This window comes from Manihot esculenta, chromosome 2 (assembly GCF_001659605.2).
Source record: "Manihot esculenta cultivar AM560-2 chromosome 2, M.esculenta_v8, whole genome shotgun sequence".
NCBI classification, from domain to species: domain Eukaryota; kingdom Viridiplantae; phylum Streptophyta; class Magnoliopsida; order Malpighiales; family Euphorbiaceae; genus Manihot; species Manihot esculenta.
The window spans coordinates 9,997,096-10,015,256 of NC_035162.2; the positions used below are offsets into that span (position 1 = coordinate 9,997,096).

At 35.5% G+C, this 18,161-nt stretch overlaps 1 protein-coding gene across 6 annotated transcripts; it reads left to right on the top strand.

Moving 5' to 3' along the window:
* Positions 1-6,591: 6,591 nt before the first annotated feature.
* On the top strand, positions 6,592-15,688 carry LOC110604063. 6 transcript variants are annotated; one of them, XM_043954166.1, is made up of 6 exons: positions 6,592-6,776; positions 7,101-7,302; positions 9,716-10,042; positions 10,088-10,858; positions 14,488-14,604; positions 14,721-15,688. In XM_043954166.1, the coding sequence occupies exons 2-6, from the start codon at positions 7,228-7,230 to the stop codon at positions 15,426-15,428; spliced, it is 1,998 nt and encodes a 665-aa protein (XP_043810101.1). In that variant the 5' UTR covers positions 6,592-6,776; positions 7,101-7,227; the 3' UTR covers positions 15,429-15,688. The 6 variants fall into 6 exon arrangements, with proteins under 6 accessions (XP_043810101.1, XP_021597823.1, XP_021597832.1 ...); XM_021742131.2 differs by having other exon boundaries at positions 9,716-10,858; XM_021742140.2 differs by having other exon boundaries at positions 6,592-6,759; positions 9,716-10,858.
* Positions 15,689-18,161: the final 2,473 nt, after the last annotated feature.

The window sequence follows — 18,161 nt, forward strand, 5'->3', positions numbered from 1 at the left end:
ATAACTCTGAACATATTACATAACTTTACATTACATCATGTCCACTACTATTCTATTACATATCATAACCATAGCCATATCCTGTTGTCTTCCTGAACTATCTCTGACCCTGCAAACTTGGGGTTAGGGGAGAGGGGTGAGCTATAAAGCCCAGTGAGCAGAACGATAATAGAAATCATTTGAACATATGCTTTCATGAAATGCATCACATCACAAACATATCACATCAAGGATGAACTTATCATCAATAGCCCTCCACAAATCGTAACATGTCCAACTGTGCCAGGGGCGATAAGGCCACGCCTAGTCTTTTCTTACATATCTCATATCATAACATGTCCAACTATGCCAGGGCGATTAGGCCACACCTGGTCTTTTCTTACATATAATTTATTGCCAGGGGCGATTAAGCCACACCTGGTCTTTCCATCTCATGTCATACCATGTCATATCATATCGTACTGAGGGCTAGAGGATCATCCAATATTCATCCACATCATCATCATCGTATTATGCAATGCATCATATTCATGAATTCTAATGCAAACAACCTATTACATAACATGGTATTCGTGATGCATGAACATGCTTAAATCATTTGGTTTAAATTTAACAAAAACATAAGGTTCAGTTCTACTCATCTCTGGCTAGCTTTGGGCTAACTCTGAAGCAGCTAACTCACTGCTGAACACCTCGGTTCCTCGGGTCCGATCCTACATAGGTGGACTCAAATGAGGGACCAAACACACTCTAAACAACTCATAAACAACTCCCCAAAAACCCCCTAAAATATCATCAAAGCATGCATAAAAATACCCAAGAAAAGGCTGGACATGGCACTTTTGGCGGCAGGTTCGGCGGCCGAAAGTCCCTCCAGAGCCGAAACTCAGCCACTTTTGGCGGCACCTTCGGCGGCCGAATCTCCCCTCCAGAGCCGAAAGTCCAACTTTCGGAGGCAAGGTTCGGCAGCCAAAAGCTGCCTCCACAGGCAGGTTCGGCGGCCGAAAGTCCCTTCGACTGCCGAACCTGAGTTCATCCAGAACTCAGCCTCATGCACAAACAAGCCTCCAAACATCCTAAATATGCATACAACTTCTCAAAAACATGCATAAATCCTTAACCATGCATCAAGGAGCTTAACAACTAGATTAAACTCCTAAAACAACATCAAAAAGCACACATCAATAGCTTATGACCCACATACGCCAAAACCATTAAAGCAACCCATAATCTCACTTGCCCTCTCCCAATCATGCATACACTCTCCCACATGCATATAGGGCATAAACACTAGTCCAAGCCCCCAACAATCAGCACATAAACATACATTGGGCACAAAACCCACAAAAACCTTAACATGCATATCTACCCATACTCAACCATTAAAACTTCTTAAAACTTCATTAAACACCAAGGGAAGCAAGGATCTACACTTACCTCTTGAAGATCGAGGGTTGGTGCGATCCCTAATGTAACGACCCGAAATCGGACCGCTACCGGCGCTAGGATCCAGATCGACTTAAGGTCGCCGGGACCTGTAGCAAGCCTGCTATACTCTCTGTGTACCTGTAAAACCCCATACATGTTTAACATAACCTGTAAAACTGCTATCTCATACCATGGTTCAACCTGTGCATGCACTAACTCATTACACAGACTCCCCTTGCCAGAGCACTCATCAAAGCACTAGCTGAGTCCACACAGCATATGTCAAACCTGGTCATCCATACTCATCAACTAGCCATATACATCATAGACCATGTATACATAGACCATGTATACAAAAAGGGATTTACATTACATCTGGGTCAAGCACAATACTATACAAAACCATTACAACTCTTAACATTATTATTTTTCTTTACATCATTACATGTCCACACTAGGCTATTACACATCTCTTACTCTTTCTCTTCCTGTACCCTGCTAGACTCCCCTGCACACTGAACCTGCAAAACTAGGTTAGGGGAGAGGGGTGAGCTATAAAGCCCAGTGAGTAGAAACACTGAAAACTAGTTCATGAATTACATGCTCTCATGACATGCATCACATCATAAACATTTCATATCACGGATGGACATGACCACCAAAACTCCCTCCAGTATCAGTATGCCTGGCCCGGCCAAGTCTTATAACATCTGTATGCCTGGCCCGGCCAGGTCTTACAACATCTGTATGCCTGGCCCGGCCAGGTCTTACAACATCTCTAGGGCTATTGGAGTCGCCTTGGTCCATCCACATCATCATAGTCATCATATTATGCAATGCGCCATATTCGTGAAACTAGTGCAATCAATCTACTATAAACAGCATGATGCATGAACATGCTTGAGGCATTTAATTTCTTTAAAATAAAGATGAAGTTGAGTTCTACTCACCTCTGGCTGACTCTGGTCTAACTTGGTTACCTCTGGTGCAGTGCTCACTGCTGGTCTCTGCGGTTCTTCTGGTCCGTACCTATACAGGTGGACTCAAATGAGGGACCAAACTAGCTCAAGAACATCTCTAACATACTTCCCCAAACCCCTCTAATACAACCTAAACAATCACATAAAGCATGCAAAAGAAGGCTGGACAGGGCACTTTCGGCGGCAGGTTCGGCGGCCAAAAGTCCTGTCCAGAGACGAAACTCAAGCACCTTCGGTGGCCGAACTTTTACTTTCGGCAGCCGAACCCTTTCGGGGGCAAGGTTCGGGGGCTGAAGGGCACTCCAGAGACGAAAGTCTCTATCCTTCAGCGGCACCTTCGGCGGCCGAAATCCCGCTCCAGAGCCGAAAGTTCAAACCTTCGAAAGCGAGCTTAGGCAGCCGAAACCACCTCCTTAGCACATTCGGCGGCCGAACCTGGATTTGCCATGTAGGTAGAATCCTGCTATTCTCATGCACAACTTCCCCCAAACACACTCAAACATGCAACCAACCAAACCACAACTCGCATATACGCATGTACATACACAAAGGGGTCTAAAACTATCTTAAAACCCCAAACAACAACATCAAAGCATCTCATAAGCATGCTTTTGCACAAAACTCACATCAACCATACTTAACCTAAACATGCATCTCTACCCATAAAAACTCCATAAACCTTTAGAAAACATGCTAGAAGCTCAGGATCTACCCTTACCTCGGAGAATACTTGAGGATAGGTAATCCCAACGTGGAAAGATGGAGAACCAACCTTCCCAAGCTTCCAAACTCTCAAACTTGGACTTGTAGCTCAAAACTTCAAAACAAACACAAAACTCTTCAAAACCTTGAAAGATTTACGGGAAAACATAAAAAATCACATGAGGAAGGAGAGGAACACACCTATGGCGGCTGATAGATGAAATTTCTATCCATTTCACCGACATGTGGCCTTTTATAGGTGGCTGGCCAGACCACCTTCGAAGGCCAAACGTGTTTCCGAAACCATGCAAGGTTCGGTGGCCGAAACTCACTTTCGGCGGCCGAACTTGCCATTTCCTTCCTTTGTGTTTTCCAGTCAAAAACCCATTTGCTTTATACCTAACACAGTAAAACAGATTCAAAATACTTAGAAAACATACCTATTACCCTTCTAGAGAGTTTCGACATCCGAGATTCCACCGGACGACAGGAATTCCGATGCCGGACTCTAGCCGGGTATTACACCTAACTCGGAGGTGTGGAGGATCCAAGTTCCAAAGCCTCCAAGCTCCAAAACTTCTATTTAAGCTTCAAAACTTCAAAACAAGGGTAGAACTCATGAAAGCTTGAGGGATGGGTAAAGAAAGCATGAAAACGACCAAAGGAGGACCAAAACTCACCTGAGCTCGAGAATGGGGAGAAAACTCGCCCATTTCCGATCTGAGGGCTCTTTTATAGGTGGCATGCTGAACCACCTTCGGCAGCCTAATGTGCCCCCTAAACTCATGCATGTTCGGCGGCCGAACTTGAGGTTCGGCGGCCGAACCTTGGTTCGTTCAAACAAAGCTTTCGGAGGCCAAAAGCGCTCCCAAAACCTTCCCATGTTCGACGGCCGAACTTCACTTTCGGCGACCGAACTTGGCAAATGCCTCCTTGGTCTAATCTTTTAAAAACTCATTTCTTTTCCATTAAAAACCATAAAATCGTGTGAAAACATTTTAGAAACACATTTTACCCCTCTAGAAGACTCTAGCATCGACAAAATTCGAGATTCCAACGGATATTCCGCCGGAAGGTAGGAATTCCGATGCCGGAATCTAGCCGGGTATTACAATAACATTATATTATCATTCTTTCTTATGATTCTAACACCCAAAATTACATTTGCTTCTCCCGTATTTTTTATATCAAATTTAGAGGTAAGGAAAGCTTTTATTTTACAAACGATATCATAATTCGTACAAAAAATAAGCATATCATCCGCATATAAACAAATAATCACAGATTCACCATTTATACATTTTGTATATACACACTTATCAACTTCACCAGAGGAAAAACCATCATTTAACAGAACTTGCCATTGTTTGGGTGCTTGTTTTAAACCATATGAGGATAGAATTTGAGAAGTTTGCATACTTTGTTTTCTTGATCAGAAATAACATAACTATCAGGTTGTACCATATAACTTTTTGCTTCGAAGTCTCCATTTAAAAGAAGCTAAAGCAACTAATACTCTAATAGGTAAAGGTATTACTTTCTATTCCTCAAGGTACCTGTTATTTGATTTGTGCATTTTTCCAAGTGACAATATTTGGTTCTATTTATTTTAAGGCTTGCTCTTCTTACTCGCTCTTTACAAGCCTAATAATAAAAAGTCATTTATAAATTAAAGGAGAAATTTGTGTTTGTTGTATGTGGAACAAAAATTTTATAAATATAGAATTTTACAACAATTGTAACTAAAAGAACTGGTCCATTAGCAGAATAGAAACAACCTTGATGTGTGATATCACACAATTTACAGAATTGTGTCATAACCAGAGGATCAACCTTAGCCTTTCTCTACCTATTGCTTCTTTGTTCATTGTTGGATTAGTTCGTTATATATAGCCAATAGCATGGCTGCATTACTCCTTTGAAGGGAAAGTTTTAACTAAATTGGATGCACTATATACCCAATACACAAATAAGTAACTTGTTTGCATTTTAGATCAATGGTACATTGAGTCATGGTATACTGTAATCGGTGAACAGTCATCAGTTTGGCAAAGGAAATATGTACAAAAGTTTTTTTTATTTCAAATTTAATGAGGAGAATTTAAAATGCAATGGGACTATGATTTATAATTTCATTTTCTTTTGGGATTTATTTTAAACTATTCCATAATTTTGGGAAAAAGATGACTGTAGCACTTCCAGTCAAACTAACTTCAATAGTTTTTTTAAAACTAATTTCAATAATTATAAAGCTTGAATTGCTCTTTGTCCCTTTAGCAACTCCCAACAACATTAAACTTTTATCTTTGTTATTTATGTCAAATCATTTAACACTGTTCGCATGTGACATTAGGTCCCTATTCCACAAACTGTAGCTGAACACGAAGTGGTTACTTATTCTAAAAAGAAAAGAATATGAAGTGATTATTTATTTTTAAACTGGTTTTTCTTTTTCCTAATTTCGTTTATTTAACTTTTTATAAATGAAGCATATTGATATTGAAATATTATAAAATACCTTATTATTTATTATGACAAATTCAAACTTTTATTACCATTAAAAAAAGTAAAGTACTTGATTTTTGCAGATAATATTGTTGGGATGATAGCAGTAAAGGTTTTTAAAATATGCTTGATTTTATAATTGAGTTTTACTTTTTAAATAATTAATTTGTCATGATTTTTAAATCATTTACTTTTAATGTTATACTTTTAAGTAAATGGAATATATAGTTTTTAGGAATTGCATTATAAATTAAATTATTATAGTTTTCAATTTATTAACTAAAATTTTAAGAATTAAAAGTATGCCAATAAGTTTTCATACTGATTTTTAATTTTATTATTATTTCTGTTAAAAATAGCATAATATTATTTTTATAATTTCTTTAAATTTATCTTATTTCAATATTGACTATAATAGATTGATGAAGAAATTATTATTGAAATTTAAGTAATTAGATAAAATAAATGGTAATTTAATTAATTTAATGAGTATTTTTTTATACTATACGTAATTTAATTTAATGAGTAATTAGTGAAATTTTAAATGAAAAATAAAAAATAGAAATCATATTAATTTATACTCTTTTATTCAGAAACTTTTTAAAAATTATTTATATTTTAAATAAATTAATTTTTTAATATTAACTTTATAACTATTAAAAAAATTATTTTCATAACTTTTTAAACTTATATTAATATCTCATTTTCTATCTTTTATTTATCTATATTTTATAATATTAAATTAATGAAAGAAAATTAGAGCTATACGATAAATTAAACGAGTATTTTATTACAATTTAGATAATTTAAATTTTTAACATTATGTAAAAATTTTAAATAGAAAATAAAAAGTGGGGGGAAAGAGTAAATTACATTTAAACACAACACTGTAACTGCCGTCGTGCCCCCCCCACGTGCCAGGTATCCAGAAAATATTGGCTATCATCTTCATAAGCATAGCGGGGATGATTCCGCGTGTATAAATTTTTCTAGGGCCAACGTTGGGGAAAATATCTGCAAAACTGCAATAAGCCTCTTTCTCTATAGTCGATAGCGAATTCTCGATACCTCTTTCTCTCTCACTGGAAACACAAGGGGAGTCATCGTCCTCCGATTGCAGATTTTCTTTTCGGCCATTAGCGAGGTAGCGATCTCACGGAGGTTAGGTTTTACCATTTATTTTCTTTTTCGAAGAAATTCTAGGTGAATTTTTGTTGTCCTAGGGTATGATTTCTTCCATCTTGATTAATGGAACCAATTTGTTATATATTTTATCTTTTTATATGCATCTATCGCTTTGTACTCGTTCTGGTTTACATTTTGGGGAAACTTTATGTAACAATTAGTAGCTTCGGGGCTTGATTAGTAATTTTTTTAGGGTTTTCGTTCTTGTGTGACTCTTTTTGGCTAATTCACGTGCTTAAGATACTCTCAACGTTGTCACTAACAGATTCATGTTGAATCCAATTGCTGCTACCTATGTAGGTTTATTGCATTCCATGTTCTATTGTTCCTCGAGTGGCTTGTTGTTTCTAAGAACTCCTATTGAGGTATAGGATGTTTGGATACTATTTGAGTTACATGCTTTCGTTTTGGATATTATTTGGTTTCCATGTGGTTGAGCCTGCTTCATTCTAAAGGAATTGGACCTGCGTTTCCTTCAGCCTATTGTTTCTGCTTCTCTCAGGTTTTTCTATCTACATTTTCTAATTTATTTTTCAACAAGAGAACATGAAAAACTAGACTCAGTTGACATGGTCTTCAGCTATTTGTCCAAATTTAGTAAGTGGGATGTTTCAATTTCCGTAACTTGATAAGAATTTTTGAAAAGATACATTTAGGTGAATATGTTTTCTAACTTTCTACTATGAAGAATAAACTTCAGAAAGGGAACTCAGAGAACTGGAAGAATTATTTTCAAAAGTCCAATTAAAATAGGAAAAGTGGAAAACTTGATTCTCTAAGAACTTTGTTTAAACTTTGACTGGCATATTTCCTAACAGATGAATGTTTCTTAGGAAATGTCATGAAAATAAATGTTCCCTTAAATTTAACTATAAAGTGATTAGTTGATGTTAGAACTACAGAATCCTACTTCTGAAAAATTTCTTCCTCTTGCACATGGATGTATCTTTTCTTATTGACTGTTTGTACTTTTTTCACATCTCACATCCTCTCCCTTACTTCATACTCTGTTAGTTGAGTAAAAAATGTAACAAGAAACAGCACAATGATGGCAATCTTGGTGAGGATTTCATGGATGGCATAATAATAGAGTTGACAAGGATCAATATATTGAAAAAATGAAATGCAAACAAATTTAAAGGTCCTCAGATTGCCACTTGCAAATATCTAATGGATATATTGGGGAATATACTGATAATTTGGGGTCAATTGACCCCTCTTTTTTTTGTCTTTTTTTTTTGTTAAAAGTTACTATTATGTATATGTGCATTTATTTAAACTGACCTTCATAATTTAATTATTCAACCCACTTTTTTAGTGATAGAAGTATTTATCCAATTGGGAGGTCTATTAAACCTCTTATTAAAAAATGTTTGTATTTTTACCACAAAACTTTTTTTTCCTAGATCTGCCACAGAATGGATTTGGTTAGTTTTGTGGAAGGAAATATCTAGGTGATTTGCTATGTGAATCTAATTTCCTTTCTATTATTGGGCATGGCTTTCGGTGGAAGGAATTTTTCCGTTTATAATAACTATCAAGCTCATGTAACACTTGGAGTTTGCTGGTTATTGAGATTTGTCTCCCTTTTTCTGTTCCTAATACCTAGTCCATATGTGGTTATGAAGTTGGCCAATGAAAACCATTCATTTTGATTCTTTTCAATATTTGTCAACGGAGAACTTAAATCATTGGATTGAACACTTGGTTCTTGTTCCTAATCATTATTCTTGGTGAACCAAATAAGGTCTTGTGCTTCTAGAGAAGCATGGATGTGAGATTTGAAGAACAAATGACTATTTGTTCTCCTTACACTATAATTTAATTATAGGTTCCTTTCCATCTATTATTTGCATGTCTTAATAGATTATAAATCATCAATTCAAAAAGTTTATTTCCTTCCTTTCTCTCTCTCTCCTATGGCTGATATTGCACAAGGGTAGCATAGTATCAACCATGGTTGGGTGATCTTATAGATATTTAAAATATATCCTTGTTACATCGTCATGGTCAAGTGCAAAGGGAGTGGGGACTAGGGGGAGCCTTGGCCTCCCCAACCTCCATACAACTTCTTATGTATCTATACATTTAAGGAAAAAATGTTTTATTTTTGTCATTAGCCCCTCTGAAAATAATTTATTGTTTTATCATGGTATAGTTAATGTGAAATATTAGAAGTATTTATTTTTATTATATATACAATAAATTTTTACGTTATTGGCATCCTCTAAAAAATTTTAGTCAATTGTACTCTATTATGATTTTTTGAATATATGACATTAATAAAATGAGTATAGTTAATAATTTTTCAAATTAATTACATGTGTACAATATTGATCCTCTAAAAAAGAATTTTTTGGCTTCAGCCCTAGTTATGGTATATCAAACAATAACATATTCTTTTATTTACCTTGAGGACTATGTTGTGAATTATGTATTTCACATGGCTCGAAGTTATAATGTGAGCGAGTTATCTTGAGCAAAAAAATCTTATACTTGTAGTCTCTATTTTCTTCCTTGCTTTCCTTTTGGCTCCTACTAAATCTCGTCTTGCATATGTAATTTGATATTTTAGAGTTCGAGTTCATGCTTTTAGGAGTACCATAGTTTGGATTTAATTTATTCAGTAATAACAAGTTGTACAAACTTGTAAGTGTCTAGAGGCAACTTTCTATTTCTTTATATCACTAGGATGATTATGTTAATGTGGTTCCTCCATATTGTCCAAGTGCTAGGTTCTCTAAGTTCTTGAGAGATTCTAGCAAGAAGACTAGGAGCTCAATTCCTTGAATTCCTTGTAAGGGGATGCAATTTGGCAATACTATTTTTTGTTGCCATTTGTTATAGTTGGTTTAACCTATAAATGTCTAAATAGGGAGCTATACTTGATTAAAAACTTCTATATGATTATTCAGGGTGCAATGGATGAAATGAATGGGGTGGATGCTCTTAGCTCAATGCCAAAGCCTAACAACGACAATGTTGAAGGTGAAATGGAGAAAGAAGATAAGATGGAAGAAGTGGATAAGGGTAAGAGTGGCATTGTTGAAATTGAGATAGCTTCCTCAAAAACGATGAAGGTGGATGGTGAACAATCAATTTTGATTCTTGTAGATGAAGAGAAGGAACAATTTTCAAAAGAATTTGATAAGATTGTTGGTTGTGAAGAGGATAAAGAAAATATGCAAGTGGAGATGAATGATAATAAGATTGAGAATGTTGAAACTGAGATAACTTCCTTGGATCCAATGAATGCAAATGGCGACGAATCAATTTTGATTCTTGGTGGCAAGGAGAAGGAAGAGTTTGCAAAAGTCTCTAATGTGGTTATAGGACATGACAAGGAGAAAGAGCATGCAATGGAGGATTTGAATAACAAAGAGAATCCTAATGAAGGAGTGGTTCTTGTGGAAGATGCTAGAGAGGAGGTGAAGAATGAAGAACAAGTGGAAGCTATCGTCAAGAAGAAAATAGATAAGCCAAGGAAGAAGGGAAAAAAGGTCTTAAAGAAGAAGATGGCTTTGAAGAGGTCGAATGAAGTGATTGTCAAGGATACAAATGATCAAGAACCTACAAACAAGAACCTTCAAACTTTGAATGATAAAGACAATGTTGATGATAACGAGATGCATGAAGAAAGCATAAAAGAACAAGCGAAGAGTGAAGATAAAGTAGAAGATATTTCCCAAAAGAAAATAGGCAAGTGGAGGAAAAAGCGGGGAAAAGACTCAAAGAAGAAGATGGCTTTGAAGGGCATGAATGAAGTGATTGTCAAGGATAAGAATGACCATGAACCTTCAAACATAAAGGCAATAAAGAATGCCAAACTTTCGGGGATGATATTTATGTGTAGTTCTAAGACAAAGAAGGATTGCTATCATTACAAGGTTTTAGGTCTACCCGCAAACAAGAGAGATGTTGTTCTACAAATCAATGAAGGCATGAAGCTATTTTTGTTTGATTTTGATTTGAAATTGCTATATGGAATCTACAAAGCTACAGGACCTGGAGGTTATAATATTGAACCAAAGGCTTTCAAGTCTGCATTCCCCTCACAGGTTAGTGGCCATAGTGCACTTCAATTTTATTTTAATTTATGATGGTTGATGATTTTCTTAGGCAAATTTTGCAAGCTCTCGCATTTTACCTTTTTCTTATCTTTATTTTTCCCTGACAAGTAGCTTATGCTTGAGAGGGTGTATAACTTAGCTTATGAAAGACAACTTATAAGCATTGGGTGCTTTTAAATTATAAATCTTTAAAACTTTAAGCTTACATATTTGGTTAAATTTTTATTGGTGGATGATAATTAGTTGATACTTTTGGTAGAAAGTAACTTATAAACTCATTTATAGCTAATATTACTAAAATGGGTATCAAATTGGGATATGGGGAAATTTTAAAATTAAATTGTGGCAATATGGTAAACATTCTTAGTAAAAATAACTTTTAAGTATAATGCTTATAAGTATCAAAATGAAAAATTGATCTCGTACTAGTTTTTTTTAGCTTATAATCCAATTACAAGTTAAAAGAAAATATTATAAACAACTTATTTTTAGATATTACAAATTTGTTTATCTAACTTATAAAGACAAAACACCCTTTAAGAAGATTTAAGAGGCGCCTTTTTATCTTTAGTTAATAACAGTGTAAACCAATCACAAAAGAACAATTAGAATGAACTTGCAAATCTTTTTTTTTCATGAGAATCGCATTATAATCTTCATGTGAAAGAATTTATTTGTGCTAGTCCTTACCCCTTTCAAATTTCAATATAAAGCATTAGGTTTGGTACTTAGCATGGGTTTAAATCGCGGTCGTGAGTAATGGAAACAGGCCTGTAACTTAATGTTGTATTGATTAGATTTAATTTAGAATAATTTATACAAATGCGTAATAAATATAAATACATGAAATATAGATTATTTAACTTAAGTTAATCATATAGTTTTAAATAAGAAAAATCAACATCATTTTTATAGATCAAGTAAACTAATAGTTGAAAGTACAATTTTAACTCAAAGCTAACACTTTAAGTCACAATTTAAAAAAAAAAGGGAAAAATAACAATTAAAAAAACTAAAATACATAAAATTTGACTAACTTCTTAGAAAAAATAAGCTTGGATTTATAGTAGTTTATGATGGATCTAAGGTTATATGAAAAATATGCAGGGAATATTGAAATTTGATGGAGAAAGGGAAGAGAAAACTTAAAATATATAGTCTTTGAAGCTGCTGGAAAATGTAGAAACTAATAAAAATGAGAATAGGGAGTAAAAGAGGGAGGAATTAAACAAATTTCAGTTACCGGTAACGGCCGTTATCGTTACTTCACGGTATGTAACGCCCGTTAATGTTGTGTAACGGCCGTAACCCTTGCAAACCAAGGGGGCCGTTGTATAACGGAGTAACGGGTAACTGCTCCCCCCTCCCCCCTCCAAAATCTGTTACATAACGGCTTGTTATTTAAAACCATGGTACTTGGTCATCTCTAGAGTTAGTCGTGTTCATAGTTGTAAGGTCTTAAGTTCAAATTTCTAGTGGAGCTAATTTTACAGAAAAGGGGAAAAAACCCTCTGTTATAAACATTATGTTCATAGGCATTAGTAGACTCAAACTAATTCTTAACTTTCACTTCTAGAAAATTGGAGCAGTTTTTTGAAAGAACTTTCTATGCAAATTGGAACAGTTTTTTGAAAGAACTTTCTATGGCAATTGGAACCCAGTTCCGATTTACATGTCAAACTAGTTTTCTAGTTTTCAAAATTTTGCTAAGATTTAGTAAGGTGTTTTCCCGTTTTCTTTTACAATAATAATTCTGTTTTCTAGTTGTTTTGCAAATGGAAGTTTTCTTTTACAATAATAATTCTGTTTTCTAGTTGTTTTCCAAATGGAAGTCAATGACTTTTCTGTAATAAAAATTATGTTGTCACATGTAACACTTTTCACAATTAAACTTAAATGATTATTTGAAAAAGGGTAATTTACTGGACCTGAGGTTTGATAAAATCCACAAAATAGTCCTTCATTCAACTTTTGGTGACAAATTAGTCCTTAAATTTAATTTTCGTTTAACAAAATGGTCCTTTTTAAAAAATTAAATATTGATGTTAGTTGACCATTGACTAAAGGTTATATATTTTTTAATGATCAAAATACCGGTGACAATATTTTTTTAATAAAAAGTTATTTTTATCGATTATTTTACTAATATAAAAATTGAGAGGTTGCTATTTTAATATGTAATGGATAAAATAATCAAAATAGTACTTCAATTTTTTTATTATTAAAATAATGAATAAAAATAACGTTTTATTAAAAAGAATTATGTCACTTAGAAGGGGTATTTTGGTCATTAAAATTATATAACCTTTAATTAATGGTTAATTAACACCAATATGTACCTTTTTTAACGGAAGGACCATTTTGTTAGACAGAAATAAAAATTTAGGGACTAATTTGTTACTGAAAATTTAATGGAAGACTACTAAGTTTTTAAGTATTTTTCAATGATTTAATTTTTTTAATTATGGATGTTACAAATATTTTTTATTTTTAATTAGAACATGATTTTTTTTATTGCAGGTGAAAGCATTCTCCATATTTTCTCTGATTTTCTGTAAAAAATGAAAACTAGAGTTTTCTTAAAAAGTGAAAAATAGAAAATGGAAAACTATTTTCCATAAGTAAACACACTCTTAGGCGCCAAAACTGGTTATCAACTCAGAATTCTCAGTAATTAACATCTCAGAATATATTCCCCAGTAACTAACATTTCAGAATTCTCAGCCACCTCATCATAATTTGCATGCTTCATCTTTCATCTAAAATATACTGTTAATGCACCCCCAATTTGACTTGGCCCATCCGTGTAGAAGGCCCTGTAACAATGGCTTTCTATGGGAGAAGGGTACTTACTATGAGGGTTTGAGGGTGGCAGATTAATGTTTAACGTTTCATATCATCTCCTTTCCCAGTCCTTGCTTTCTTAGTTTATCCTTTTTGAAGTTTTGATGGAAGGATTTCTTTATTTACTAATGCACGTAGAAACCGTACAAGTTTGGTAGCTCCAGACAAGATATTCCTGAAATCATGTGATTCCCTTGATCATTTCAGCAAACTCAAAGTAATCAATTTAAAATAGGAGAATGGTCAATGCTAATATGAAGATGAGATTGTTGTGGGTTCATGCTAGGTTCATCAGGAGTGCTTGTGAAAGGGGCCTTTATGTGGGCTATACAGAATCCTTTAAAAAGATGAAAAACGTAACTCACTCTTCTTTCAGCAATATAAAGCTACATTAGCACCTCATTGGCATCTTGCTTCTGGAAGATTGCATGTGGCACATTCTTATTTGTTTAGCTCAAGGGATCCTGCATATGTGTGCCAAAAAACACTGATGTTATGTCAAGTCATGCTAAGGCTTCCTGTTAGTGTTTTTATGACATTCAATTGATTTCACGCTTGATTCTCTAATTGCATTGCCAACCACTGTTGTTTGATTTGCTTTAGGCACCATCTTGTTCTTTTTCACTTAAAAAAGATCTAATGATAAACCTGGATCTTGATTTGGTTAATTGTGGTTTCTGTCCCAACCATGTAGTTAAAGATATTAGAAAATATGTGTTATTTGCCAGTTTCGTGATCAAATATTTTTGTTATAAGAGGATTTATTATGGTAGGTGCGGTTCAATGTTTATGAGGACTGCATGCCGCTGCCAGAGGAAAAGTTCAAAAAGGTCATCAAAGAGAACTACTACCGGAAGAACAAATTTGATTGTCGTTTGACATCAAAACAGGTTTGACCTTTTCTAATTATGAATATACCTATAAAAGGTGCTACTGGCATCAGGTAAATTAAGGATGATGCCACGTCTAGTTTGTTTAAAAGATGGAGATTGCTTCTTGTCTATAGGTGAAGAATTTGTGCAAGCTTTTTCAACCTGTAAGCAAAACCTCCATCTCAAAAGGGTTGCAGAGAAATCCTGGAGCACAGACACGTACATTTACTGATCGAGATAAGAGCAGAAAACGAAGTCGCAGAACAGAAACCAGTAGATTTGCTGATCAGGACAGGACTAGGAAGCGACACCGCGACACCTATAGAAGGGAGGACACCTATAGAAGGGAGGACACCTACAAAAGGGAAGACACCTACAAAAGGGAAGACACCTATAAAAGGGAAATTTATGCATCCCCTGTTGCCCCTCTGCAATCGCGTGCACTTTTACCCTCAGCATCAGCTGTTGCGCCCCCTCCCAGATCATATTCTTATGAAGGGAACTTGCAAATGAACGATTACAGAAGGGATCCGCTTGTTGAGCATCAGTACGTGCGACTCCGAGATTTGGAGCCGAGGCATCGACAGCAGCCTGAGCGTTTAAGGATCCATGAGCGTCGCAATGAATTTTCTCTAGGTCTGGAAATGAGGCATCAAAGGGAGATTGAACACCATGATCCCTATGTTCTTTACAGGGATCGTGTTTTGGACCATGATGTCCCATATTATGCTTCCCAGCCATCTGAATATCAGCCTTACACGAGGGCATTGCTTCGTCCTGCTGCTCCGCCCCAGAATATCGGTCTATATGACCGGTATATTGGTACCAGATCTCAGTACTGAGAACTGAGCAAATTCTGAAACAAGTGGCAGCCACATTGAATTTACGTCGTCTTTCGTGTTAAGCAGTGAGCATCAGCAATCTCGAGGCAGAAACTGCTGTTGTCTATCATGTTAACTGCTGTTTAGACTGTTTTTAGTTTGTTGATTGTATTTTGGTGCAAAGAATTCCTAGCTTGTGAAATCAAATTAGTGCCAGGAACACTATTTGCTTTGCCCTTGACCCTTAAGATTCTGAATACAATTTATTTTCGATGGGAGCATTAGAGGTTCGTAGAGTTTTTGAATCAATTATTATGTCTGCGGATCTGGCGGGTTGTGACAATATTGCATGAAGGAACTTATCTTATTTTCGCTATAATTTTGTACTCCAATATGAAATTTATATAATTAAGAAATATGACATAATTTACAAGTATGATATGCATAATATACTATTTATTTGTAGTTGGTGTGTTCCTTTCGATGGTAACAGTTGCTTATGCTTTATAGTATAGTTGTGCCTCAAATCAGTTTGGAGTTGGCGTCCAGTAGAAGAAAGGCTAAATGATGCCCAATTAGAGTAGAAGATAAAGTGTCTGTGACTAAGTGGGTTGCCTGTTTCTCGTGATGGAACACTCATATGATATGGCATATAATTTTCTAAATTATTTCTGCAGAGTCTCCGAATGAAAAATAAAGAATTGGAGGTATGAGCTGAATATGTGTACAGATTATTTATTTTATGAAAAAAAAAATTCGAGCTGAATATGTCTATAGATTTATCCTCTATTTATTTTATAAAAACTGTGGAAAGATAATATTTATTGTATATCACAATAGAGATTACAACATATTTATACAACATATTTATACATGAGAGACGGTAACTAAACAGGAAGAAAAATCAAGCCTATTATTATACAATCCCTAAGATTAAGCACCTGACTCATCTATCAATATTTACTTTCTATATTAACATATTTACTTTCTATAACTTATAACACTCCCTCAAGTTGAATCATAAATGTTAATCATGCCCAACTTGTTACATATATAATCAACTCGAGTCCTATTTAGAGTTTTAGTGAAAATATCTTCTAATTGTTCTCCAGTTCGGATATGTCCTGTTGATATTATCTTTTGTTGGACCTTTTCACGAACAAAATGACAATCAATCTCGATGTGTTTAGTCCTCTCGTGAAATACTAGATTGGAGGCAATGTGGATAACTGCTTGATTATCACATCACAACTTAGCAGGCACCGAATTTGTGAACCTAACTTCTTCCAACAGTTGACGTACCCACAAGATTTCACAAACAGTTTGTGCCATAGCTCGATATTCAGATTCAGCACTAGAACTGGAGACCACATTTTGTTTCTTACTTTTCCATGAGACCAAGTTACCTCCCACAAAAACACAATACCCAGTAATTGACCTCCTATTAACTTTCGAGTCTGCCCAATCAGCATCACAAAAGTATTCAATATTTGAGTGCCCATGATTACCATAGAATAGGCCTCGTCCTGGAGCCCCTTTAAGGTAACAAAGAATCTGTCCCAGAACATCCCACTGGGCAACAGTAGGAGAAGACATAAACTGACGTACCACACTCACTGAATATGCAATATCAGGACGAGTCACCGTCAAATAATTCAGCTTGCCAACTAATCTTCTATACCTTTCAGGATCTGCAAATGGCTCACTGTCTTCTGTGGTAAGTTGAAGGTTAGGGGTTATTGGGGCACTATAAGGCTTAGCACCCAATTTTCCTATTTCTGCCAACAAATCAAGAACATATTTTCTTTGAGACAAGAAGATGTCTTTCTTACACCGCATAACTTCGATTCCCAAGAAATATCTCAAGGAACCCAAATCCTTTGTATGAAACTGTGTTTTAAGAAATTCTTTTAGGGATGTGATGCCAGCAATGTCACTTCCTGTGATAATGATATCATCCACATATACTACAAGTAGAATTACTCCACTATCAGAATTTTTATAAAACACTGAGTGATCACACTTACTCATCTTCATTCCAAACTGTTGGACCACCTCACTAAACCTGCCAAACCATGCCCGAGGACTCTGTTTCAAGCCATAAAGCGATTTTCGAAGTCTACAAACCTTACCTAACTCCCCCTGAGCAACAAAACCAGGTGGTTGCTCAATATAAACCTCCTCCTGAAGATCACCATGAAGAAAAGCATTTTTAATATCCAGTTGATGCAAAGGCCAATCATGAGTAGCCGCCAAGGAAATAAACAATTGGACAGATGCGAGCTTGACAACTGGGGAGAATGTATCAGAATAGTCAACTCCATAAGTTTGTGCATAACCTTTGGCCACTAAACGGGCCTTGAGGCAAGCAATAGATCCATCATGATTTACTTTCGCTGCAAACACCCATTTGCACCCAATAGCCCGCTTTCCTGGGGGCAAGGACATCAACTCCCAAGTACCATTAGTGTCAAGGGCCATCATTTCCTCTTCCATTGCAGCACGCCAACCAGGATGGGACAAAGCCTCAATAACAGTTTTGGGAATTGAAATAGAATCTAAAGCAGTGACAAAACAACGAGAAGAGGAGGATAATTGATTATAAGAGACACAAAATGAAATAGGATAAGTGCAAGTACGTTTACCTTTGCGAAGAGCAATGGGAAAATCCAAATCAGACAATGAAGGATTAGTAGGAGCAGGATCGGTCGACGAAGAAGCGGGTAGCGGAACGGAGTCAGAGTCCTCTAAGCG